We start from the raw sequence: 26,796 nt of genomic DNA, 5'->3' as shown, positions 1-26,796 counted from the left end.
TGAAAAGGGAAGGCACCAAATAGAATCCGCAGCATCTTTAAGTTAATGAAATGCTGCGGGTGTAAATTACACAAAAGCCTGACCATTGTGCTGCACTGTGAATTGGGATTGAAATGTTGCCTAAAAACGCAGTGGACATTGTGGGATCTGGGTCACAGTGAGTGGATGGAGAACGATATCCAACATGACACAACTTAAAGCCTCTGAGCCAGTGTAGGCGGCAACATGACTCATGCTTTTAATATGATTGGTTCCTTGAGATGATTGCTTTTGTCATGGCACCTGGAGCACACAGCTCGCGCCACAGCTACGACCGACAGAGCATTGGAGTGAATGTGTTTGTGTGTGTGTGCGCATCGATGTGTCATGAAGCGCTCACGTGCATGTCGGGCTGCCTACTTCAGCAAGATGACGTTAGATATTTCACCACTGCGGAACCAGAAAAGAATTCTATCTGCACCAAACAGCATCCGTAATCTATTCTGAATCATGTGCTATGGGGTATTAAAAAAAAATACAACCTTAACAGGGATATTTTACTCAACATACATCTTATAATAATCTTATTTTCCAAAGTACAGTCGGCCCCCGGTTTACGAACACCCTCTTTTACGAACATTTTTTGTCCCCCACTTACGCACAGACCATTCGCCTTACGAGCAATCTGACATGCCGGCCATTGTATTTGTTCATATATTTTCGCCTTGCCACGTCATCAAAATCAGTAGTTAAAGCTTGTTACGGCAACGTTGAACGCTATTGCTCTTACAATGTCACAGTCACTGTCTCAGTCACGGTGTTAGTCACGGTCTCACTCACGGAGATGCTATTGGCCGGCGTCACGTCAATCACAGAAATGCCGATATGCTATTGGCCGAACGCGTTTATCTAGCTTGATGGCACAGCTGGTCGGGACGGAGGGAAGGAGAGAAAATCAGTCAAAAATGGAAGGAAGGAATGTTGTTAAGACTTTGCAAACTTTATCTGTTAGACACGGCTTCTAAAATTGCTAGTGGCGGTAAAGGAAGAAGTAAGAGGATGATGACAATAGAAACCAAGCAGGAGATAATAAAAAAAAAAAAAATACGAAGGAGGCGCACGCATGGCTCGTAAGTATGGCCGTAACTGCTCGGCAATCTTCTAAGGGCAAGACTTTCCTTGCCGGGGGACGGACCTCGCTCGACAACAAAATGGAGAGGCTTCTTCTATTATGGATTAAAGAGAAGGAAATTGCCGGTGATATGTTCTAGTTTTGAGAAAAGTTCCCGTTTAAGAAAATAAATCAATAAATTCTGCGGGTTGGTCTCTGCTCCCCTCCGCCTCCACCCAGCTCAAGTCACGTCGCCCCAAAGGTAAATGTCATTTTTCCTTTGTATATTTATGTTATTTAATTTAACTGTACAGTAGGTTACTCATTTTTAATATGTGTATAAAGTCGTGATGTTTTTACCTTAGGTTTTTGCACGCGTTGCACACATTCACGAATTAACATAGGTTTGGATTGCCCGTCATATGACCAATTTGAGTTACGAGCCTAGCCGCTGAACGGATTAAGTTCGTAACACGAGGGCCCACTGTATTTGAAAAGTAAAGTCAATTCCTCACTTTCACATTTCAGCTTTTAGGCATTAAGACCTTGTTCAGATTCACAAATTAGAATATCAAACAAGGTGTGTTTTGTTGTCCAATATGTGGCCTATATTAGTATTTATCCTAGCAATGAAGCATTACATATCTATATTCATTTTCAGATTTAGGTTTTGCCTGTGAAGGCTAGTTAGAGGTATTGTAGTTGTTGGAGAGACTTGGTGATTTTACTACTGCACATTGATGAGCTTGTTATCAGCAAGTCACCAAACAGGAGTTCGCCCTGCAGGAGAAGGGAGCAGATCTGTTTGCAGCAACAAATGTGTGTGCTGTGTAAAATGCTTCCATCACTTTAATTGGAATAAATTGTTTTCTATTTCTGAATGTGCAGATTTGATCAGTGAAGGAAAACCAATAGTGGAGAAAAAAAGACAGGCACCAGCTTGATTTTCAACTATTTTTCAGAAATTATTTCACTGCACATAAAGAGGCCAATAATTACACTTCAAATTTCTATGATGTAGAACTCGCTGCTATGTTGGACCCAGAGCACCGAAATAAGGACAAATTCATTCACACAAACATGCACGCCCCCCCCCCCCCCATATATATATATATATATATATATATATATATATATATATATATATATATATATATATATATATATATATATATATATTTTTTTTTTTTTTTTTTTTTCCCCAAGAAATGGGCGCAATGTCAAAATAGGAGGCCAGAATGGGTAACTCCTTGGCAATAGATAGCCAAAAACTGTACAAAGGTAGATCAGCAAAGTTCAGCTTTAAATCACGATGTTGTTCCAGTTCAATGAATTCCTCCTGCTCCTTCAAAGTCAAGTCCTTTTCAGCAACGGATGCTGAGATGAATGCACACTGTGATGGCTGAAAAGATATAAAATGACAACTTCTCCTCTAGAATTTTCAAATGTGTACCAATAGCCTTACACATTGTAGCAATGTTGCCATCACGGAGTTTCTTTGTGAGTGGGAACATCTCAAGGTTGCCATGCTGCACTTGTTGTTGCCATAGCTCCGCCTTTACACAGAATCCGTTCATTTTATCAGTGCTTGTAAGCAGGTTTTCATTTCGGTATTGCGTCTGTGTGTTGAGTTCATTCAGATGATGAAATACAGTATATAAGCCAGGTATGCCATCTTAGCACACCATTCACTTGCTAGCAGCTTTAAAGAATCGGACCTCTCGTTTGTCCTCTCTTAGCTCATACACACAGGCTGGACCTCTGTTTGGAGCAATATAGGTCTTTCTTACTTTCAGCTGCCATTTCCTCACACAAAGACGCAAATAAGAGACATGTCAAAGGCTGTGTCTTCACATACAGTAGTTCATTTAGCACACATTATTATTCACCACCAAAACTAGATCTGCTGGTGAGGTCTTTGACTCAAGGGCCTATCGGTGCAAAAACAGATGTGTAACGATAACACCTGTGAGCCTTTGAAGTGCCCGACCTTGGCTACGGCTCCATCAGGGCAGACACCCGTGCAGTTTTGCCACATGAGCCCACTTTTGCAAAGCTATTCCTACAAGACCCGAAATATTTTCTCTCAATTTACATCCAGACGAGTGTCACCACCCTGTTGGCAGGAGGTGCTGGATGAGCATTTCTATGAACTCGATAGTCATTTCTGGGTCAACAAAAGAAGACAGCCGAAGCAACGGCCGAGTGAATGCTTTGAAACAACAATCAAATTGGTGAACATGTTAAAAGATGCACTTGTTTAACTAGAGAGACTCGGAAACAGCACATTTGAAATTTTTAACACTTGTGATGCCTCGTTACATCCCTATTAATTAGGTGACGTTAGATGATTTCCTGTGGCGCACCTTACAATCTCTCGCGGCACACAGGTATGCCGCGGCACCCCGGCTGGAAATCATTGCTTTATGTAGTACCATATCTTCATCCACACAATTCATGAGCTAGATCAGCGGCTCCCAACCACCGGTCCGTCCAGCGATACCGGTCCGTGAATGAACTGGTACCAGGCCACGTGGGCTGCACCCGAAATAATGTTTTGGAAATTATTTAGTTTGATAGTTTATACGTTTGTGCTTGATTTTTGTTTTTTTGGCGCCACTTCCGTTGTTGATATTCCATACTTAGCGAGCAGGATCGTGTGGTTCTTTCACCTTCGTCTATTACGGTGATGATGCCCTCCATATATATACCCTCTGTATATATATATATATATATATATATATATATATATATATATATATATATATATATATATATATACTGTATATACAGTAGATACTGATGAAGGTAGTGTGACATGAAGTCTTTGTAGGAAAGAGCTCACTTACCAAAGAAGCAGCTCAAGTTCGGGCTACATCATAAATGTAAAGCGCCCAACTGTGAGTGCAGTCACAGCTAACGATAGCAACAAAGACGCTAATGCAGTGAGTCAAAGCAAAGCTCAAGGTCTTCTTGAATCTAATTTGACCAAGTCATCGAGGGTCAGGATGGAGAATGTTTTATTTTAATATTCTTTTCTAAATATTTGGCATTTGACAAGAGAAAACAGCACCATTCCTCCTGATGGGTGAAACTGAACCCAGCATTTGGAAGTCATCTCAAATAATGCATAAGCTAAATGGTTACAACTGCTCAAAAAAATAAAGAACTAAAGCTACATTTTTGTTACAATTACAAACCTGATAGAAGCTGGAATGTCAGTTAAAGCTGTTGAACAAACATTGGTCATATCTAATGTAAATCAATAGAATGCAAAGCTGAAGTCTGCTGCAAAATTTAAAATTGTTCAAACATTTTAGCCAGAAATTGAATGAGGTTTTTTTTAGTGAGAAAGAAACATTTGCTTCGAGTGATGAATGACAGGTCTTGCAACAGTAATCCGGGGGTTTCGAATTCTATTTAGCTGTGGCTAGAATGGATGCACAGAGGAAACTGAAGCTGCTGACCATAAGTCAGTCTTAAGCTGATCTAACTGCATTTACTCACCGTCAAATGTAAATCATTCAACCTTAAAGCCTCCTTACTAAGACCGTAATGCAGGCTTTCTCCTAAACCCCCAAAGCCTTTTGTGTTAAAAGAATTGGAAAGCATTTCAAAACTCTTTTGATAGTTAAAGGTAATTACCGTGAGGTAATCCCTCTGTTTTTTGGAGTATACTAAGAGCATGACTGAAGTTACACACTTGTGGCAACTGGAGTGACGTTGGTATCCAAACTATCACTGCGCAAAATGTGTTTGCAAACACCCTACCGCAGGAGTTAAAAATTAATTCCTCTTCTCATATTTCCCTTTAAAATGTAATAACACCCTTGCTGCCTTTCACTTGCCACTCGCTTCCGTGGGAGAGGGGTCTTTCAGGCGGGATTACATGGACTGACCTGTGCTCTCTGTGGCATCCAGGCTTCCCGCAAGCTGCTCCACCAGCCGTGCTCGGGCGGCGTTCCTGCGATGCTTCTTGCCCTCGTAGTGCTGCTGAGCCATCAGTGGGTTGTTAAACCAGGCACCACACAGGCAGCAGTACTTTCCGGCTTCTCTTCCACCATTGCCGCTGACCACAGATGCAGACGGAGGAGGGGGGCATGCTGTAGGGTCTGAGGGCAGCGGGGTTGAAGGGGAGGAATCTAGGGTGAGGAGATGATATTATGATGTTAAATTATCCTAATGACATCCTTCAACACTAACACAACAATGATGTCTACAATATTTTTGATGTTATCAAAAATAGACTCATCTAGCTGGTTAAGAGTACCTGAGGGGGATGGATGATAAACCATGTCGCTTAATCGTGCATTTTTTTTTATTAGATTTTACATTGATGCAGGTATACCAAGCATAACTGGACATATCAAGCAACATTGCATCCAACCCATGAAGCCCGGCAGGCTTCAGGAATGTCATTCGGTTATCATTCATTTTTACTTAGGATATGTGCATTTTTTTATTAGATTTTAAATTGATGCAGGTATACCAAGCATAACTGGACATATCAAGCAACATTGCATCCAACCCATGAAGCCTGGCAGGCTTCAGGAATGTCATTCGGTTATCATTCATTTTTACTTAGGATATCAAGTGTCTCACCAGCTGACCTGGGTTAGGTGAAGGTACATCCTACCCAGGTCGCAAGCCAATTATAGGGATAGACCAGGGCTTGGGGGCCCAGAATGTTAAAATAGCCATATTAAAGCAAAACAACAACAAAAACACAGCTTTCTGGAGCAGAAAAAAATAAAGCCTTTTCAATAATGAGCCTTCATGATTAAATGTTTATTTTCCCTCAAATGGAACGTCATCCTCAGACCTGAGCAATAAAATAATTTCCCTTTGTCGTTCCAAATATATACTGACAAAAAGACTGAGTAAATATGTGCCTATTTCGTCTGACCTGATGTGTTTTTAGACATCACTGGACAGCTACTCAACATAGGCATGTACAATGTTTTTGTTTTTTGACAACTTCTCATTATAAAGCAAACATGCAAGCCATCGTTTTGTAAGCCAGGCATAAAAAATGGCACTCAAATTTGCGTATGGTGGAACAAAAAAAAAGCAGATTAGCATTGTTTCTCAACGCAGAACTGAAAGAAATGTACATTGCAGGCTAGAAAGCAAAGCTTCATTGATAGAAATGGTGAAATGTAATATTTATTCTACGCGTTTTTTTACAGCATTAGAAAACTGGTGAGCCAGGATTGGTTGTTACGGGAGCATTGATCACATCTGATGTAAATTTGCAGTCAATATCAATTGTGAAAATGTGTTGTTAAAGCTATCAATTGTACATGAAAATATTTATAAAAAGAACTAGAGATGAAATATGTATTTTATGCGGAAAAAGTCTTAAGTTCAGTGTCCCTTTACTGTATTGACTACACAGAGAGACTGATACCAGTTTTCAATACTTAAATGCAAAACATATCTGGCATTAAGTCTTCCATAGCACTAGTAAGCTGTAGAAGAATGGCACATTGATTCTTCTACTCTTCATTTGCTTCTGAAAGAAAAGTCTATGGTCACAACTAAATGTACTTGTTAAAAAAACAACAAACAACATTTTATTTAGTAGGAGTATTGCTACTTTGAGTTTGTTGCATACTCAAAGTGTCTCAAACATTTTTCAGCCCTTCACTGGGGGGCACACAATTGCAAGTGTTGACAAAACTAACAGTTGCACATGGTCGTCAGCTGTTAGAGTTTGTTCAAGGTCGCAAACAGTTGCCAAATGTTTGACGGTGGTTTTCATGATTGTCACAAGGACATTTCGTTAATGAGAAAGAGCAGTACAGGCATACCGCTGGTGAAAATTTGGAACCTTGAACTACGTCTGAAGATTCCAAATAGCCGTGACCTTTGCCGACACTCCCCAACGTTTCCCCCTGAGTGGGATAGGTGCTTTACCATGACATTCATAAGCAATATTTATGAAAAAATAACATGTGTTTGTGGTGTTTATACAAAATAGGGCCCACCCAAAAAGTCTACTCTGTCTTGAAGAAAATGTCCTAGATATTTAAAAAATTGGAAGGTGAGAGAGATCAGCTGAAGTCAGCACACTTTCCTTGACACCTACGTTCTAATATGGTTTGGAAGCTGTACTTCTTACACTGACACAGAAACATAAAACATCCACTCGGCCGAGCTCATATTCAATCTTTCTGAGACATGGTAACCCATCCTCAGCCATTTATTTTCTTAAATGCTCATTGTCACAAGGGTCACAGACTGCTGGTGCCATCCCAGCTGCCTATGGGCAGTTGAACTGATTGCCAACCAATCGCAGGGCAAAAAGAAACAGACGGCCAGTCATACCCACAGCACACCTAAGGGCAAATTGGAGTGTCCTATATACCTACCATGCATGTTTTTGGGACTGTGGGAAGAAAAAAAAAACTGAGTACCCGGAAAATGCCCATGTAGTCATGGGAAGAAAGTGCCAACTACACATAGGAAGAGCCAGAAGTGAACCAGGGACCTCAGAGAATAGGTGTGTTTTAGACTGAGGGCAAAGAACAATTGATTTTAGTGAGCCTCATGTGTGAAACACAGATGAGGGTCACGAAAAGGTCCCTGGCCCTTCAGAGACCATACTTCAAGAAATCGCCTCTCTTCTCTTGAACTTGGACCGTGACGTTTTCTTTTTATGTTTAATTCTTATACTACATCCCTTTCCTGTATCCTCCTGCTCTTTTCATCCCTCTCCTCAGTGAGGGAATGAAGTTAGACCCCGAGGTGACCCACTGCTCATGACATGACACTGGTTACCATGGTGATTGGCCATTAATAGCCAACAGCAAAGACAAACCCATTGTAGCTCAAAGGCTTATAGGCTGTGTGTGTTTATTTGTGTGTACGTCATGAGTAAATCCAAGCTTCCATATGTGTGAATGAGCTCCAGAATAGTCTTGGCTGCATGTAAGGTTCAGTAAATGTATATTTGGACACATGAGCGGTGGGGGTGTCAGGTCCACAGCCAGACTGTATGATGAACGCTTAGAACGCCAGATGGTGTGTCCAAATGTGGCGAGCTGCCATTCACAATGTGACAGCGTACCTTGAGTTATGTTGCTGATGACTTCAGCGCAACAATACCACGCGTTCACAAAAACAAAAACACCACTCATACATGAGTCATAACACCTCTTTCGCAGGGACTGTTTACAAATGAAGAGCTTGCAGTAAATGTTGACTGTTAAATTTCAGTTCACTTTAGTTCACTTCAAGGATGATTCATATTATTTTAGTTTGGTGAGTTGTTGTAAAGGTAAAAATATTGCTATGGCGCTTCACACTTGTGATGGGACATTTTGGTCCTCAAAAAAACCCTTTGTTTACAAACTGTTCTCTAAGGTTGGGGTTCTCTAACTTTTAGAGTCAGGGACCCCTTTTAAAAAATCAAACATAAAAATTGAAAATTGCACGGCCCCTAATAACAAACCGAGTCATTTTCTCACAAACTGGTTGCTGCCACTTATTTAGTCAGACACAACATCACGTTCGCCAACCCCACTTTGAGAACGACTGCACTTATAGCCACGAGCTAACCTAAGGCACACACACACAAACAAGGAGTGCAGTCCTAGGAACATCGAAGATACTGCACAGAAGCCTCAAACACCCAGAACTCAGGTAGAGGGCCCGGGCTTGATTATAAAATGGATACCACCCCACCGGGGTGAAAAGGAGATTATTATTATTATTATTATCATTATTATTTTTATATAACATGCAAGCTCCACACAGGAAGGCCAGAGTTGTAAGCAACCCTTGAACTGTGAGACAGATGTGCTAACCAGTCTTCCACTGCCCTGCCCCATTATTCAATATCATTCCAAATAATTCCACATCATTTCACATGCTTTTATGTTTTTTTTTGTTTTTTTCAACAAGCCTTTCATGTTTCGCACACCATTTTGGCAGAAATGTCCTTAATTTTCTGTGACTTTTGGAGTTAATAAAATACCCTGATCTCATAACCCCGCTTTTGACTTGGCAAAGTGCCATCATATCAGTTTTCTTAATGAATTCACTTTTATATTCAGTGTGATTGCAATGATTTACAGTCAAGCATTCTTTGCCAGGAATGCTTTGTTTTGATATGCAGACCACAATCATTCCACCTTGGCGGAGGTCTGAGCTTCATTGAGTGCCTTTTGGCTTTTGTCTATTTTAGTGCGGGTGTGCTAATAGAAACCCTGCAAGCTGATCGTCATTAAAGCTTTGGCTGCTCGTTTCACTGACCACACCCTCTCATGTTGCCTTCACTTCTTTTTGGCGCCTCATAAATCTCAATTAAAAATGGAATCCCTTTGCCCTTTTACTGGTATTTAATTTTACTGGAAGAAAAAAAAAACTGCACCTCCACAGAGCATGTGTGTGTGACAGTTTTGCAGTGGCCAGCATGTTTTCTGATGCAAAAGGTAAATATTCTTGGATGTATCCCTCCACCCCCCCATCCCCTTCTCGTGTTTTCCCACTCTGTCTTTTCTCGTGACTGTGATCTCTGCACAGTGGAGCAGAAGTAGGTGATTTTAAAGGAGTGGGGCACATGAGAAAGAATGAGAGCTTCAGAGATGTAGAGGTGGATGAGATGTGTGAACTGTGAAGAAGAATAGAGAACAGGTCCATTACAAAATCTTTTTTTGTGTCATTTGGAAATCTGTAGTCACACCGCAGGTATTAATTCCCCATTCCCAGACTTCACAATCAATATATAGATACTGTTACTGTGGTTCTTGTACTTCTCGGATATCACTGTGTTTTTGTGCATGAGAAATAAAAGCTGTATTTGCCAAAAATGCATGAAAATTACAGAAGGAGGCCATGTGAATGCAAACAATAATGACATTACATTTATGACATTCACAGATTGTTTTTATTAGTTTTTATTAGATGAACTCTTAGACACAATGGTTAAAATGCATTTGACATCACTATTACTCCAATCTGGGGTTGTGCAGATAGATCCAAGTACTGACAGAATTGATTCTAAAGTCAATACATGTATAGTATAGATACCAACGTATCAATTCTTTACATTTACTGGTTTATTCATTTAGGGTTTTCCTGGGTTCTTCATTCACTCACTTTATAGTGCATGTGCCAGTTGTGATACCATAGCTCCAATAATTTGTATTATCCATATTATTTATTACAACTTTGGAGTACATTAGTGGTTTTTACACATTTTTACACATTCGAGTTTCAGTTTTACCTATGTAGTCATGCTTTGAATCCAATTTCCTTATCCCTTCCATATTCCTTTATTTTTTAACGTATGTATATCTGTATTTATTTATTTGTTCACAATGGTTGGCAGACCATCAGCACCAACATACTGTTTGTTGGTCCGTTACCGACTGACACCCATTTTGCCAACAAACCAACGAATGACAGCATCGTTTACAGAAACGATGCAAGATGAGCTCCCCTTTTGCCGACAGAAACAGAAGCCAACTGTTTTGCCGATTTAGTGAACTGACTCATTTCAGTTGACGACTGTACTTTTACAATAACAAGCCAACATGTCTCCTAAGGCATGAACACAGCCCACTGCTGTGCAATTGCTATTTAGAGCGGGGGCTTTACGTCAAAACTCCTTGTCTTGTTGCCAAAAGTACATATTATACACCGTTAGAGAACTAAAATTCTTGATATTTGAATCATGCCGAACATTTTAATGCAACTCAAGTATCCAGCCTCAAAAGTTCTCAAAATATCAAAAGCCATCACTCAGGTCCAATTTCATCAATAAATGTCCAGCAAAGGTATTCCAGTCTTCCAGTAAATTTCTGAAAAACCTCTATCAGATACGTTTTCATCCACACATTTTCAATTGTAGCTTTTGAGCATGCAAGCGTTAGCCATTTAAGAATGCAGAAGAAAAAGTGTTTATTCACATATTTTAGATAGGAACATGTTAGTATGTAAGCATTAGCCTACTTGTATACCAAAGTAACCACGATGGGGCAGACCTCAGTCATCGCCAGTCATCGCCAATAGGAAATGTTTTTCAAATTACGATAACTCCTAATCCGTTCGCGCTCGCATCATCAATCGGACAATGGATTCTGAAAAGCAGCTCCTTCGTGGATTTGACTTTTCGTGGGGGGTTTTGGTCATCATTAACTACAAAAAACAAGAGAACACAGTATAGTTGTTATATTTTGTTCTTTTTTTGTTTAATGTATTTTTCATCATTCTATCTACTGTTCTATTGACCCCAATTATTCGCAAGGAATTGGGACCAGGATGACACGTAGCCCAAAAATCTACATATACGTGACAATGTTTTTAAGATCTATAGCATTATTTAATCTGTCCGGACACTTTTGGAGATAGATTTTCTTCCATGCGGCCCCAGAGATTAAAGGGACTGGTTTATCAGAACTGCACCACATGGGAGAAGACCAGTCTGTCATTCAAATTATCTTATCCAAATCCAGCCTTAGTATCCATTCCTTCTGAGATGGAAGAAGAATATGTTCTTGCGTGTTGATGTTGTTGTGATATTAGGCAGTACTTTTTGTACCAATTGTATGGTAAACAATCTTTTTACATTCAGCATATCCTTAATATTATCTAGCCCAGCAGTTGGATATGGAAATACACATCTGACTGACACGACTATGGCTAAGGCATTGAGTAGTTGGTTGTTCAGTCAGTGATGAGAAACACTTGATCATAAAGGATTCAAAATTTGTATTGCTCAACAAACAGATGTGTCAAAATAATTGTTGATTGCATAATATTTTCACAAGGAGAGTTTTCCCTGCTGCCTCTCTTTTGCTTGCGCTAGTCACACATCAAGCCAAGCAGCATACTTTTTGATCGCTGAAACTTGAACTTCAAAACAAAAACAAAAACACCACCTACAAGAGTGTTTTTTCCTATGCAAGCGTCTAGGACCATCTAATACAGGTTTATCAAACTCATTTTTATCAAGGGCCACATTGTAGTTAATAGTTTCTGTTGGACAGCCTTTATAAATTTGATTGTTTATCTCATATTTGTACATTTTGAAATCAGAGGTCGCTAAAAACTGTTCAAAAGGGGTGCTGGTAACCAAAAAATACTTATTTCCCCCAAATGTTTTAAAATTGAAGACAACTTGCAAATTTGGTATTTTCGCCAGAAACTTGAATTCATAATTAGCATTTCGCAGGCCATATAAAATGATGAGGCGGGCCAAATTTGGCTCATGGGCCTTGAGTTCGCCATCTGTGATCTAATATCTCTTATGTGCCTGGCAAAGCCATTGTAATTTTATTTAAAGCAGTCGTATCTTGAAAAGTCAACTTTTTGGAGCTTTTAACCATGTCACAATGTTGATTTCTCACCCTAGTATTACATTCCTTCATTGGTTCATTTATATTCCTTGTTTAGTTTGCGCTCTCACAGCAGCCCTGCCCAAGTAGATAAATCTGATTTGAAGAACTCTTATGACCATGGAAGAATTTCGTACCTCTCATACTTCGCTCCAGTATCACCTGTGCAAGAGTAAATACACACCATCCTTGACCATATCTTTTTGTTTCGGTTTGGTTTTGTTTGTTAAACAGCAATTTTTCATTTATTTGTGATAACGTTTTGCTGTTATAAATACTGGGTTACCACGGAGAGGAATTTGATAAGGGAAACGGGTGTTGTTGAAAGCAGTGTATTGACACTGTTTTGTATTTTAATGTCCAGCATGAATAACAGAATGAATGGGTTTTTCATGGCCAGCATTGAACTCATGAAGGGGACGACAAGGCAGCCACACGGTAAGAGGTGCGGCCTCTGCAAGCAAGGCGTTTTACTCCCTGATTAGAAATATCGGAACTGTAAAGCTCATATTTAATAAGAGATTAAATCACCAATGCACCAACTATAATACAAATGCATATATTTAGGTGCAGAAAGAGGAAAAATACCATGATCCAGATTCATCCCTTTAAACTTCTTGGACTAAAAACAATGCTCCAACAGTCTTAGTAAACACAAACACCACTAAGCTGAATGACGAACGGAGAACATAAACAGGAAATGGAAATACAGTGTGGCCTTCCAGATTAAAAGCAAGAAAACAAGATATACAGGTAAACACTCCAAAACAAAGTGCTTGAAGTCTTCTTAACAGAATGAATCTCATCCTAATATCCCTTTGTGTGAGCAAGAATGGACCCAGACAATGGTTCAGTTTGCTTGCTTTTTTTTTTTTTTAAATTGAAAATAAGGTGGTAACAACCTTGATTAACCTAACAAAAGACCTGCTGTAAGCCACTCTTCTGACTCCATCTTCCTTTCAGATGTCTAAAGTGTTTGCGGATCCTAGTCTTGTATTTCCGTGAAAACCTGGGCAAAAAGGCTCTTTGAATGTTACAGGATGCTGACCCCAGCACATCAGTGGTACATTTCCAAAGTATGGCAAAGTTGAATCAAATGTCACTGAGATTCTATTGTATCATAATGCTCCTTTTTCTGTAAGTGTGCAAATTCACTGCTCTATGAATTGTGACCATAATCCAATTAGAGTCACATTATGTAAAGCCCCCCTGGCACGACTCACCAGACAGCCTAATTTAAAAATAAAAATCAAGAGTTTAAACAAACATTAATTCATCATCATTAGGCTTCACCTTCCAAATTTTCCCTCATGGGCCTCTGACATGTTTGCAGACACTTTCTCTTTCCTCTGAAGAAGATATGGCGTTTTGATTTGCGAAATGATTAACTAAATGATTCTATGAAAAGCTTTGAACTAAAATAGTTCCACTCAAGCAATGCTTGAAAATACACAGGATAGAGATTTTGTGAGGGGCAGTCACTATTAAATATTTATCACAAAAATAATAGTTCTATTGATTCTTCGTCGAAAAATCAAACTAGTGTTTGTGTGCTAATGTATAGTGTGAACGATAGTATGCAGTCCATCTGGAAAGTATTCACAGCATTTGATTTTTTCCACAATTGTCATTTTATATCCTTATTCCAAATTATATTAAATTAATCTCTCACCTCAAAATTCTACACACAATACAGCGTTGTGACTATATGAAAAGAAGTTTTGGAAGGAAGGCCCGCACCTGTCTATATAAGGTCTCACAATCAAACAAAGCCCAAGCATAAAGCCAAAGTAGGTGTATGTAATCCTGCAAGATAGGTCTACTTTGAGGCACAAATTTGGAGAAGGATAGAGCAAAAAAAAATCTGTGACTTTGAAGGTCCCAATGAGGACAGTGGCCTCCAATATTCATCAGTAGAGGACCTTTGGAACCGTCAGGACTGTTCCTAGGGCTGGCTAGCCATCTAAACTAAGGGACTTAGTCAGAGAGAGTCTCTCCACAGAGGAACACTGGAGCTCTGAAAACACAAACACAGCTAGGCAACACTGGAGTGACCATAGATTTCCTGGTCACTCTTTCAGAGCTCCAGTGTTCCTCTGTGGAGAGAGGAGACCCTTCCACAAGGACAACCATCTCTGCAGGAATCCACCAATCAGGCCTTTGTGTTAGCATGGCCAGACAAAAGCCACTCCTACGTAAAAGGAACATGGCGGACGATCTGAAATTTTCCAATGCCTCAGATCATGTCTTTTTTGCCTTTTTTTGTTTTCCCTTCAGTGGTCACCACAGCAAATCAATTGCCTCCATCTAAGACTTTCTTCCTCCGTATTGACCTCAACTCTGCTCAAATCCCTTGTTCTTAAAAATGGACTCCAGCATGCTTCTAATCAATTCCTCATGCATCTTCTCAACATCTGAGATTCTTTTAAACAATGCTGTCACAAACTGCTACGTCTCCAAGACACTTCCACAGCTCCACGGGTACACTATATTATCAGGGCCAAGCGCCTTTTCACTCTTCATCCTGTTCAATGCCCTCCTTACTTAAATTTAACTAATCTTTGCTGATCCTGATTGTCCAAACTAGCATACAAGTCACCGTAAGCCTTTTATTTGGCCTTTGCTACCGCTACATTCACCTTAGTTCTATGTACTCCTGCCTACTCCTTGGTCCTCTCAGTGTCCCACCTCTTCTTAGCTAACCTCTTGCTCTGTATGCACTCCTCCTCATCCACCACCAAGTCTCCTTATCCAATTACGTTCCAGGCGACATATCTCTCCTACTGTTTTCTCTGATCACGCTGGCTGTAGTTGTCCAGTTAATTGGAAGCACCTCCAGAATTCTCTGGTCTCATGAGGCAGAATTTGAAGTCTTTGATATGAATGCTAGGCATCATGTTTGGAGGGAACCAGGCACCGCTCATCATCAGGCCAATACCATCCCTACAATGACGCATGATGGTGGCAGCATCAGGATATGGGTCTGTTTTTCAGCAGCAGGAATTGAAAGACTAGTCAAGATTGAGGGAAAAATGAATACAATGATGTATAGAGATGTCCTAGGTAAAAACACTTGAGAGCTCTAGACCTAAAATTAGGGTGAAGGTTCATTTTTCAGCAGGACAACGACAGACATGAATATATGAAAGGATTGGATTGAGAACCACTCTGTGAATGTGCTGGAGTGGCCCAGTCAGAGCCCAGACTTAAATTCGATTGTACAGCTCTCAAGAGACATGGAAATGGCTGTGCACAGACATCTTCCATGCAACATGATGGAGCTTGAGAATTACAGCAAAGATGAATGGGCAGTATTGCATATAGATAGATGTGCTAAATTTGTGGCATCATATTAAAAAAGACTTATGCTGCGTTCAGATGGAGCGCGTCGTTTACGCTCTAACGCGAGGCGTTTTGTCGCGAGGTCAAGATGAAGTTCACTTTTCACGCAACAGTATCACGCGAGGGGAGGGGAGTGAGCTTGCTGTGCACTTTACAGTGGATTAGAAAAGGAGAGCATTGCTGAGTGTTCACTTTTCCGGGATATGGCAGAGCCAATATTTTCTCCGACAGCATCTTTATTATTCCTTTTTTTATACTGCGTGTCCCTTGCTTCATGGCAATACTCGTCTGCCAAAAAAAAAAAAAGTTTCAAGTCGCAATCAAGAGGCCAATACCATGCTAAATACTGTACTGTCAGTGTTGCACTATTGTTAGCTTAACGCAGTAACTACGGTTCAACAGCTGTTAAAAAAACGAAGCAAACGGTGCACATACCCGTTGTCCCAATTTCTCCCTTCCACCTTTCTACAAGCCAGGTGAATGCTCTTGCTTGGCTCCATTTTGTATTGAAAGCTCAGCTGGCTGTGTTGGATAGCTCCCGGTGACCGCAATGCGGCCGCCATGATTCGTTCCTGCCCCCTGCTTGAGACGTTCCCAAAGCTGATTGACTGACGCGACACGCGACAAAAGTTAAATTTTTTTAACTTCTCGCATCATGCGTAATTACACGTCGCGCGTCGCTCCATCGCATCGCTCGACGCGTCATCGCGCCCGTCGCGCAAACTCCATTGACTACAATACAAAACCGTCCGCTCTCCATCAAACGCGGCATTAAGGCTGTAATTGCTATCAAAGGTGAATCAACAATTAAGCAAAGGCTGTGAATGTTTGATTTCCGAGTTTTCTGTTTTTAATCAATTTAAAAACGCTTTTCTCATTGTCATAATTGTGTGTTGAATTTTGAGCTAGAAGATTATACAATGATAAAATGTGGACAAAGTGAAGCACTTTAAATACACTCTGGATGCACTGTCCTTTAGTCTGGAAAGATAAAGTGTAATTTTTCTTCCTAGGTTTATTTAATTATAGTTGTAATCCAGGAGTTGTAATCCACTATTGGCCTCATTGGTCAATGTTGCGCTGAGAGCCAATCATGTGTCTTGTAGGAGTGCCTGTGAGCTGTGTGACTGATATTCTGGCCACTCTAGTCCAAGTCCATGTTGACTACCTACAGAAGCAGTCTCCATCTCACATGCAAGTGAGAATGTGTAGTGGGAACAATACGGTGAGGAAAAAGCAGTAAAAAATTAGAATTTAGAGTGTAAACTTTGCTTCCCTGTTATCATGTTTGGTCAGCTACGGGCTCTACTTCAGGCTGCTCTCTGAGGATAGCCCGTTTAAAGTCAACTCATCTGTTCTACCTTTTCTACCTTCACAGCGTGTCTCTCCACAAGATAGCTTTTCTTTTCCTTTTTTATTGGAAACAAAACCACGAGGCTACGAGAAATGAAGCAACAAGGGAACCCTGTGTGTGTATCTATCTATCTATCTATCTATCTATCTATCTATCTATCTATCTATCTATCTATCTATCTATCTATCTATCTATCTATCTATCTATATATATATATATGTATTGCGATATTTTTGTTGCGTTTGCAGTGTGGAACAGAAGTAGATGTGGATGCTCCAAGAACTGCCCCCCAGACTAATGATAAATCCTGAAAAAAAGTTCACTGGGAACTCCGGTTTCCTCCCACAATCCCAAAAACACGCATGGTCGGTGTATCAGACACTCCAAATCTCCCTTAGGTGTGTTGATGTGTGTGATCGTCTCTGTGTGCCCTGCGATTGTCCGCCAACCAGTTCAGCGTGTCCCCAGCCTACTGCCCAAAGGCAGGTGGGATTGGTACCAGCACACCAGTGAGGATAAGCGGCTATAGAAAATGGATGCAAAAATGTGAATCCTTGATTTGCAGTAGTGTAAGGACCAGCAACACTATCTGGAGAACACTCACATCTGAATGAAAACCTATGTTGTGATGTATAGTTTGGTTGTACTACTTCAAGGTGAAGCATGTTTACAGTGGTTGAAGGAGACACATCAATGAATTTTTACTGTTACAAATAGTTCTGTCTCTGGAGTGTCTGCCCATTCAATAAGTGTAAAATTACATGAGGAAATTAGTCAGTGGTGGCTAGTCCCAAAGACTCCAATAAATCTCCAATAAAAGTTGCTATATTTATTGTTCACTCATACTTTGAAATGTCAGAAAAATTGTGAGGTACAGAAATCATGTCACCAAGCTGGAAAGACTGAGTAGCCGTTCGCTTTGCTTACATGCCGAGTTGCACACCAGTCATCATGGTTGATTGCTGGACTTTGTTGAATACCTGCGTTAGTAGGCTGCGCAGTCAGGGCTGCAGGGCTGCTGGGAGTCTCACCAAGCACCAGGCGGACTCTCTTAGCGTGGGTTTTTCCCTGGTAGTGGGACTGAGCCACGACGGCGGAGGTGAAGAACATGTTGCACAAGGTGCAGCACTTGTTCTTGTCCACCTCGGTCTCATCGCAGTCCTGGAAGTGGTCAGAGAGGAAGGAGCTCATTGGTGAAGAGTTGATAGGGACACACTACACAGATGGATGATCAGCTAATCATCATGTTTTGGGCCAACACTGTCGCCCTTTGCAGTTTCATTATGCTGGTATGTTGGAACATTCAAAGGATGATGAAGCGAAGGAGGCACACATAGAAATGGAGCAACTGCCGAGCCGAAAAAAAAAAAAAAGAAAAAAAAGAATACACTGCCACGTACACACGCACAACGAAGCCAAGCATTATTTCTCTCGAGCTGTTCCCTCTCTTTGTTCTTGCCCATCTGGCATATAGGCTGGAACAGGATGTGAAAAATCTAAGAATACTCTGTAAACCCAGAGAGGCATACAAAACAGGCTTCATCTTAGGTACAGAGAAGCCATGTAAACAGGCTAATTTACTTGCCTCGTATATACAAACGCACACACAGACTCACACTGAACAAATCATTAGGCACACTTGCATAATTAAGTACTGTATGTGGATTCCCAGCCAGTGGCACCCTGGTGTGCTAGGGGTGATGCCAAGTGGACATTATACTTTTATAGTGCTTTGCTACCTACCTCAGGTACTCAAAGCACTTACACTGACAACTCATTTACCTAGTGCACTCACAGTGGTGGTAAACTACATTATGTAGCCACAGCCGCCCCCCGTCAGACTGACGGAGGCAAACAGCCCCTCCGATAAACTACTGGAGGCAATGTGGGTGAAGTTTCTTGCCCATATTATATGAGACCAAACCGCCGAATGAACGATAATTCAAGTTTCGGGCACTATTAACTTGAAAAATGTTCATATTTTTGGAGCAAGGGATTGAAATTAAAACTTGTTATTTCAATCAGATTCATGAAAAAATTAGATCGTTGGCAAGAGTATGATGAGGTGTTCGAAGCTAGCAGGTGTCAAAAGCATGTGGAAACAAAGGTGTCCTAAACACATAAGAACACAGCCTTAAAGTAATTGCTCTCGAAAGAGTCTTGAATGAGGGAGTCATCTGAATGAATGGGGCCTTCATGCTATCCTTATGCTATAACACACAGAGACATTCTAATTGGACCTCCAAAATAAAGCTGACAACGGATGCTGACTGCATAAACTAATGTTTGTGCTTGTAAACTCAATGCAAAATAGCGACAAAACAATATAATTTATGGTTTAGGGTTGCAATTTCATTAAAATACTTAAGTTTAATATTTAATCATAATTATATTCTTTTAAACTCTTGATTTGTTTTGTCATCTATCTAAACAGTCTTTTAATGCAATCAAGAGGTATTTTTCCCTATTCTTCAGATAGTACTGAAATAAAATGTTCATTTCTGAGTTGTGAAAACGCATATATTTTCTTAATAAAGTTTATATTCTATGAATAAAGTGAAATGACTTAGCTGATTTTTTTTAGTGCCGCTACATCTCGTGAATGCACAACACAACACCATCTAGTGGATGCATAATGCAACCCCAGTCACCACTGTAGTTTCATTCCATGTGCGCCTTATAATCCGGTGCGCCTTATATACGATTTAAATAAAATAGGCCATTCATTGAAGATGCGCCTTATAGTCCGGGTACGCATTATAGAGTGGAAAACATGGTAATCAACAAAATTATATATTATTAAAAATTTTTTTTAAGGGCTTAAACTTCTTAATTTTGAAACAGCCATCAGTGTTTTTAATATATTTGTAATGTTTGAAAAAAATGCAATCGGGAAAAGGTGCATATTTTCTTATTCGTATAACTTGAGTATTATCTCAACAGTTTTCAGATGTATGCATGATTCAGTTACAGATGAGGGTGAGAATATTAGAAACATGGTTTATCCCAGCTGTTCCTTTATTCCAGTACTTCTCTAATAGTGGGAAGGGCCCCCCTAGGGGGGCGTAAGGTGATGCCAGGGGGGTTCGGATGACTCCAGGGAAATGGCTTTGTTTTTGTCATGTGAAGTGTACTTGTACATGTTTTTTTTGTATTCTTTTGTTTTTTTAACTTACAGGCACTTTGATGCACTTGGTTATTTTTTTTCTGTTTCAGACAAAGCTGTAACCCATATAAATGCTGTAAACATAATAAACAGTTACTAAGCTGTAACCCATACAAACACAGTAAAAAATAATTAAGTCGATGAAAGTTGAGTTCTATTTTTTTTTGTTTTGTTAATGTTAAAAGATTTAGGTATACTTAAAAAGTTTTTATAGACAATAATTTTATTTACAGTCAGGGCGGCAAATGGGAAAGGCGTGCAAAGTTCTCTCTTTTTTACAGGGGCTTGGCAATATATAATTAAGAAACACTGCTTTATACCAATACTTCTCAATTATTTTTTGCAAAGCCCTCCTAGCAAAGTGATCACATGTAGCATCTCCCCCACTTGCCCCGGTGACTGAAAAAAGATGATTATCTATAAATCTGGTAGTATAAGTATACCTAAAATTGTATCCTTATTAACATTAACAAAAAAAAAGCAAAATCAATAAACTTGAAATGAATGTTATCATCCACACCCGCATCAGGAATCGACCCCCCTTGGCCTGCCCCACTATATGAGAAGGACTGCTTTATACAGTGTTTAAAACTCAAACAATGTCAGAACCACAAGCCTCATCATGTTTTTCAGGAAGGCACCAACAAGCCCTCTGTTGACCAGAGGCCTTGTAAATGCATACAGCCTTCTGCAATCTTCTTTTATGGAACATATGCTAGTCTCTGCAGAGAATAAAATGACAAAAAAAATTGTTCCCAGTGCTTCTTACTTTGAGAAAATATTGCATAGAGAAAATCCCAAAGGTTAAACTGTCCCATTCAAAACTGTTTTCTGCTATGCCTCCTATTGAGACATGTCTGATCATGATGAATGCTTGTGCAGTGAGATTTAAAAGCAAGTAGGATTCCACTTGTTTGTGTGACAAAAATCTTCTGTTTCCTTGTTCAACTCTGCTCACTTTGACGAATCAATTCATCCACGCTTGTGTGCTCAACAGTCGTCTTCCATCGCTTTCCCTGTCTGTGACTTCTTCTCACACCAGCGCTCCTGCTAGTCCAGGTGTCAAGATGGAGGAGACGAACCTTGCTTGGGTCGAGAGAGCGGAGGGGAAAAGAAAAGTGTGTGTGACACCCTCATCTGTATGTGTGCGTGTGAGGGGTGTCAGCTCTGCTTAGCATCACAGTCATAAATGGTGAGGACACCTTCACCTTCCAGGCTTCGCGATGTCTCAGCTGTCGCCACTTTCTCTTTTTCCCCCTCACTCTCTTGCCTTTCTATATTTGCCTCCCTCCTCCCCCCTGTGGGCACCAGGCTCACTCACTGCGTGTGTGTCATAGGATGAAATATTTATTGGTATTGGCAGGTTTTCCACCGGCCCTCTCGTCGGTCCTCCCTTGTGCGCCCTTGCACACACGCTGCGATCCTCTTCCCGCTGCCCCCAATTCCACGAGTGCAGTCACCGTCTGTGTCGGCACACATCTACTGTACTTTGTTGTGCAGGTGTGGTATTGATAGAGTATTGTTTATGGTTGCCGCATGCGCATGATGGGAGTGTATGTCGACCGGTAATTATCTCTGCCAAGGGAGTTGGGTTTTTATTGGCTTTCTTTTATGTGTGCTGCAACTTCTTCAGCATGTATTTTTAATGATACGCTATAGGTACTCTTTCACAGATGTTGCTTTTACAGTTGGGTGAGTTCACACGTTAATAAAATTTCACAAAATGTAAGTTATAGTGACTTTTAAAAAGTCTAAAAGCATTTCTTCTTAGCTCAGCTTGGTTCGATCTACTATACTGTTTGTACGGCTCTTTGATTGGTGTTGTTTTTTGTCAGTATTTAACTATTTAACTCTGCTTTGGGAAAAATGCTATGTCATGTAAAGGGGGAAAATAATGACGCATTTTAGCACACATCAATAACATTGTGTCATGAGGATGAATTTCATCAAAATGATATGAAATTTGGAATTTGTTATGAGGTGAAATCCATATCTGTTTGCAGGCTCAGGAGTTATATTTTCAATCCAGGTTGCTCAATTGACACCAATTTGACACAGAAATTCTAATTTAACGCTTCCATCGTTGTAAAATCCCTTCAGTTCAAGCTGTAATTTGATGCACATAAGCGTATTACATCTTGTCTGCTTGGATACGGAAGACATTCCAAACATGGATGAAACTTTAGCTCCTGTTAGCATGAGATCGCTGCTGCACCTCATTGATTTTGCAGGTGGAAAATGCCTTGTTATTTCCATGCAGCTTATAGTCGTCCTATTTCCATATTTATTCATGATAATGTCACGGGAGCCGCGGGACCCATGAGTACAAGCAAGTCACATCCATTCCTTACTTTTCTGCAAATGCATTCATCCCTTGTGCTCGTTAGCATATCTTCTTATTCTGCTCTAATACAGTATGGTCTCTCTGCTTCTCAATTTCCTCACTTATTATGCTCCCATTATTCTTTCTCCACCACTTCGCCTACTTTTCTTTCGCCTCCTTTGGGAATAGTGATGCTTGTTCTCCCAAACTCGTCCCGAGGACTCTTAACTGCTTTGGTACCTGTCAAAACATTAAAAAGCAAACAAACTAAAAAAAAAATTGTGACAGATTGTATAAAGGTTCAAATAGTCCACACGTTTGTGTGTTTGTGCGACAGCACTGCGGGCACTTCACTGCAACAAATTAAATGAACCATAGTGATGCCTCAAGTTTTGCAACCCTTGTGTCCTGCCAAGCGTCATCAAGTGTTGAGAGTTGAAGGGCATTCATTTAGCTTTTCCTGTATATTTACCATCAATTGTTTAAAGCATTAAAATAAGTTTGGGAATCGCAGGGTAACTCATGATAAAATTATCACACTATTTTATCAGCACAATTGATAGTGCCACGATACAATGGCTGTGGGATAATGGATATCTTGGAAGAAAGCTATGTACAATTGATTGTGATGGTTATGTATTCTGAAAGGGAAGGTCAACCCCCCCCCCCAAATGTTTTGCAGACTTTTATGCTGCCCCATTAGTCTCAAAACAGAATTCTTATTAAAACAACAATTGCATAATACTGTATGACTTAAAGACACAAGGTAAAATATTTAGAGTTGCCGTTTACTGGTGTTACATGAATGCAGCACGTGCACTACGGCGTCACAAAGGTCACACTTTGGAACCATGTGCCAAGCAAGCGAAAGAGTAAGCAAATATGAATACAATTTGTCATTGGTTTTAGTGCATAATAATGCGGAACCTACAGAGCTTGGGCCAATATGTCATCACTGGTTAATTATTCCGCGGACATAAAGAAAATAAACACACAACTCTTACCGTAGAATGTTGGACAGCAATCGAGCCACAGGATTAACAGCCATCATCACAACTCATACAGTGGACCCTCCGTGAAAAGCCAAATTACAGGCTATGGAAAATTCTTGTATCGCATTGTCTTTGCTTGCGTTTTCTGTGTTTGGTGGTTGAACTCAAATGTGGAGAATAACTTGATGCATGGAGCAACCCCCGGAGCGCACCCTTCTCTTCCTTCTCCTTCTTTTATTTATGATTGGCAAACCAGAAACTTGCTCAACTGCACACAAGGCACAAACTGACACCCAAAATGTGATGTGAATTACTTTGGCAAAAGTTTTTCTCCTTCACTTTCAGTAGCTAAAAGGATCACGACTGCCCCCATCTGGGTGGCACTTCCCATGTATTATACAGTAAATAGTGACAAACAATGTAACATAAACATGTTGGTTGGATAGAAGACATTAATTAACACTTTATTGTAATTTAGAGTGGTTTTCAAAATGAATAGTGGTCTAATTATTCCATAGAGTATAGTGTCACTATAAGCAGTAAAATGCACCCCTTATGTAGCTTATGATTGGTTGTTTCCTGAGAAACTGTGATGCCATTTTCAGTTGAATGCAAGTGGCAAAATGGCCACATCTTCGGATAGATAGGAACAACTGGAATTTGCTGCTTAAATTATGTTTCACAAATGCAATATTAATCATAATATTAATATTAATATTAATATTAATCACAAATGCAATATTAATCAGAATGTGAATTTCCCTACGGGGATGAATAAAGTATCTATCCATCCATCCATCCATCCCTTGTTAAGAATAATGGGGGTGCATAAAACATGATTGGAAAGAAACTTTCTGAGTTGACTTCCTCATCAACAAAGAAGTATAATGTTGGATATAGAACTACAGACAATATGAAGAGTTTGCAACCACAATGTAACCTCTAACAGTTAACTCTGCTTCATCGACCATAATACTCTTCTTGGTATTTACAAGCAGTCAAGATGCCCATTGGTTCAGCACATTTTGCCTTTCACTGGTCAGGCTTGAAACTATATTAGATGTCTGCTGATGGTTTTGTCCTCATTTCAAAACTATGGCATTATAAATCCCTGTGCGTACCTTGCATCAAGAAACATGACAGCGTAAAAGTGGAACTTGAGATGCCAGTGCATGGAGGATAATGTGAAGATCTTATCAGTCAAAATCACTACAAGGACACACATAGTTTCCACCAAATATAGTTGCTGTACAGTATATATACTTGGTTTATATACTGCTGCGATGTTAGTGATAACATGATATTTGTATTTTTCCCATATCAATCTTTGTGATATATATGTTGATTGCTGTCTGGATGTATGAGATACATGCAAATTTATACCCTCGCCTGACATCTGCATCCAAATATTTTCTCTCTTCCTGCCTGTCATTCATCTCACAATAGACTCCTAATTAGCTGTGTTTATCTTTCTCTCCTGTTTTGCTCTCTGTGAGCTCCTACTTTCAGTGTGCGGCGTTCAGGCGCCGTGGGAGACATTGCTGCTAAATATACACTTGAAAGGAGCTCTCATTTGGAGGGTTGAGGGTGTAAAGTAAAAACAGGGGGTGATGAAAATACATTTTTTGTTTTTTGCTACCGGTATATCTCCTGTCCATTTTGTGCAGGTAATTCTTTTGTGCACAACTGAAGAATGCTGCGTGGAGAACTGGATGGAAACATGTATCACCCCCGTCTTTCCACACACATGTCCCCACCTCACTCTCATTTGCGAGTACCTTTATGACCTACTTTCTCTACGCTTTTACTCCACTCTCAAACAAAAAGAGCCACAAAACGCTCTTGGCATGACATTTCACACCGAGTAAACATTGGCATTTCCTTTATTTTTCCAAAATACCTTTGAGCTTTTCCAGAGCATGCACGAGGTCAATCCAGGTTAAAAAAAAAAAAAAAAAAAAAAAAAAAAAAAACAGGGAACATTTTTTAAAACACAGTTCGTACTTTCTTTTGTTTGGAAACCAAGATGCCTGTAAACTGACGTTTTGGGCAAATTATAAAAATTGCCTGTTTGAATTTGTCATTCAGGTCAGGAAGTACAGCAATGATTTCTCGTTTGTAGTCTGTACTGCATTGCTGGAATTTCTTTGGCCGCTGGCCTTTTATTTGCTTTACTGCAATTCAAAGGGACGTGTCAACGAGGGCTGTGTCAATGGTTTACCAAATAAGGTGGTAGCTTTTAACACTGACCATCAAACACTTTTGGAATTAATTTTCACATATTTAAGAGGTAGTACCGGAGCAAAACTGTTACTTTTTCTTTGAGAAACCATCAAGGCTATGCAAGCAGTTAAGAGTTGATTTCACCAATAGCTTGATGTCAATTAATAATGAATAAGTTATTGATAGTGTCAATTAAATCATCATCTTGCATAAACCACTTTCTACTTCCGCTGGTCTTACCATCCCACTCTCCAATCACAAAACGACACTTTTATTGTCTCCGTTGTCTCCGTGTCTGCTCTGGGTTGCCCCGCTATGGTTTGCTTGGTGTTTACGGGACTTCCTCTTTACCTGCTATTTAAGGGCAGATGGAACAGAAGGAAAGCGTCAGATTATTCTCTGTGTTCACTATCATATGTGCTCCTCGTTTCCATGTTCCGAGTTGGGATGGCAGATATTAAGTACTGAAAAAATTGACTCATTTAGAACGATTGATTCAGAGGCTGAATCATTCTTTTTGAACGTTCTAAACATTCCAACAGCGAGATCTGATGGCTAAATGTAAAATATCACAATCGGACAGAACACTGCGGCTGACGAGATCCCGGATAACCTATTTAGTTTTCGGTGTGAATGTAGCGTTACACCTTGCTCAAGGATAGTTTGACATGGTCACGTTGGTTGAGCGGTCGAACCCATAAACCTTCGGTCGGGAGACGACGACTCTACAACTGATTCATGCCGATGTTATAGTGACGGGTAGTGATCTTGAACTATGGATGTCCCGGAGTGCTGACCGGTTGGGCTGACTGCTATTTTAATGCTTGTTCAGAATAAGTAGATGCATAGATCATAGGCTAATAACAGGTGTTGTCTGGATTTTTTTTTTTTTTTTAATAAAGTCACTCAGGAATGATAAAGTGCAAAGTAAGTGCTTAAGTGAATGCAAAGTTATCTCTTG

General features: G+C 40.1%; 1 protein-coding gene across 4 annotated transcripts in view; it reads right to left on the bottom strand.

The window, feature by feature from the left end:
• Window positions 1-26,796, bottom strand: part of LOC148420488 (zinc finger matrin-type protein 4) — a 96,186-nt gene that overhangs the window by 28,847 nt on the left and 40,543 nt on the right. For all 4 annotated transcript variants that reach the window (XM_088421948.1, XM_088421949.1, XM_088421947.1 and 1 more), the window contains 2 exons: window positions 18,112-18,292; window positions 4,990-5,232 (listed from right to left, as the gene is read on the bottom strand). In XM_088421948.1, the coding sequence (XP_088278074.1) occupies window positions 4,990-5,232; window positions 18,112-18,292 (424 nt within the window). The remainder of the gene's footprint in view (window positions 1-4,989; window positions 5,233-18,111; window positions 18,293-26,796) is intronic.

This window comes from Hippichthys cyanospilos, chromosome 8 (genome assembly GCF_059441005.1).
Source record: "Hippichthys cyanospilos isolate Australia breed blue-spotted pipefish chromosome 8, RoL_Hcya_1.0, whole genome shotgun sequence".
Lineage (NCBI taxonomy): Eukaryota > Metazoa > Chordata > Actinopteri > Syngnathiformes > Syngnathidae > Hippichthys > Hippichthys cyanospilos.
The sequence above is the reverse complement of the archived record's forward strand: the minus strand, read 5'-3'. Positions and strand labels throughout refer to the sequence as shown.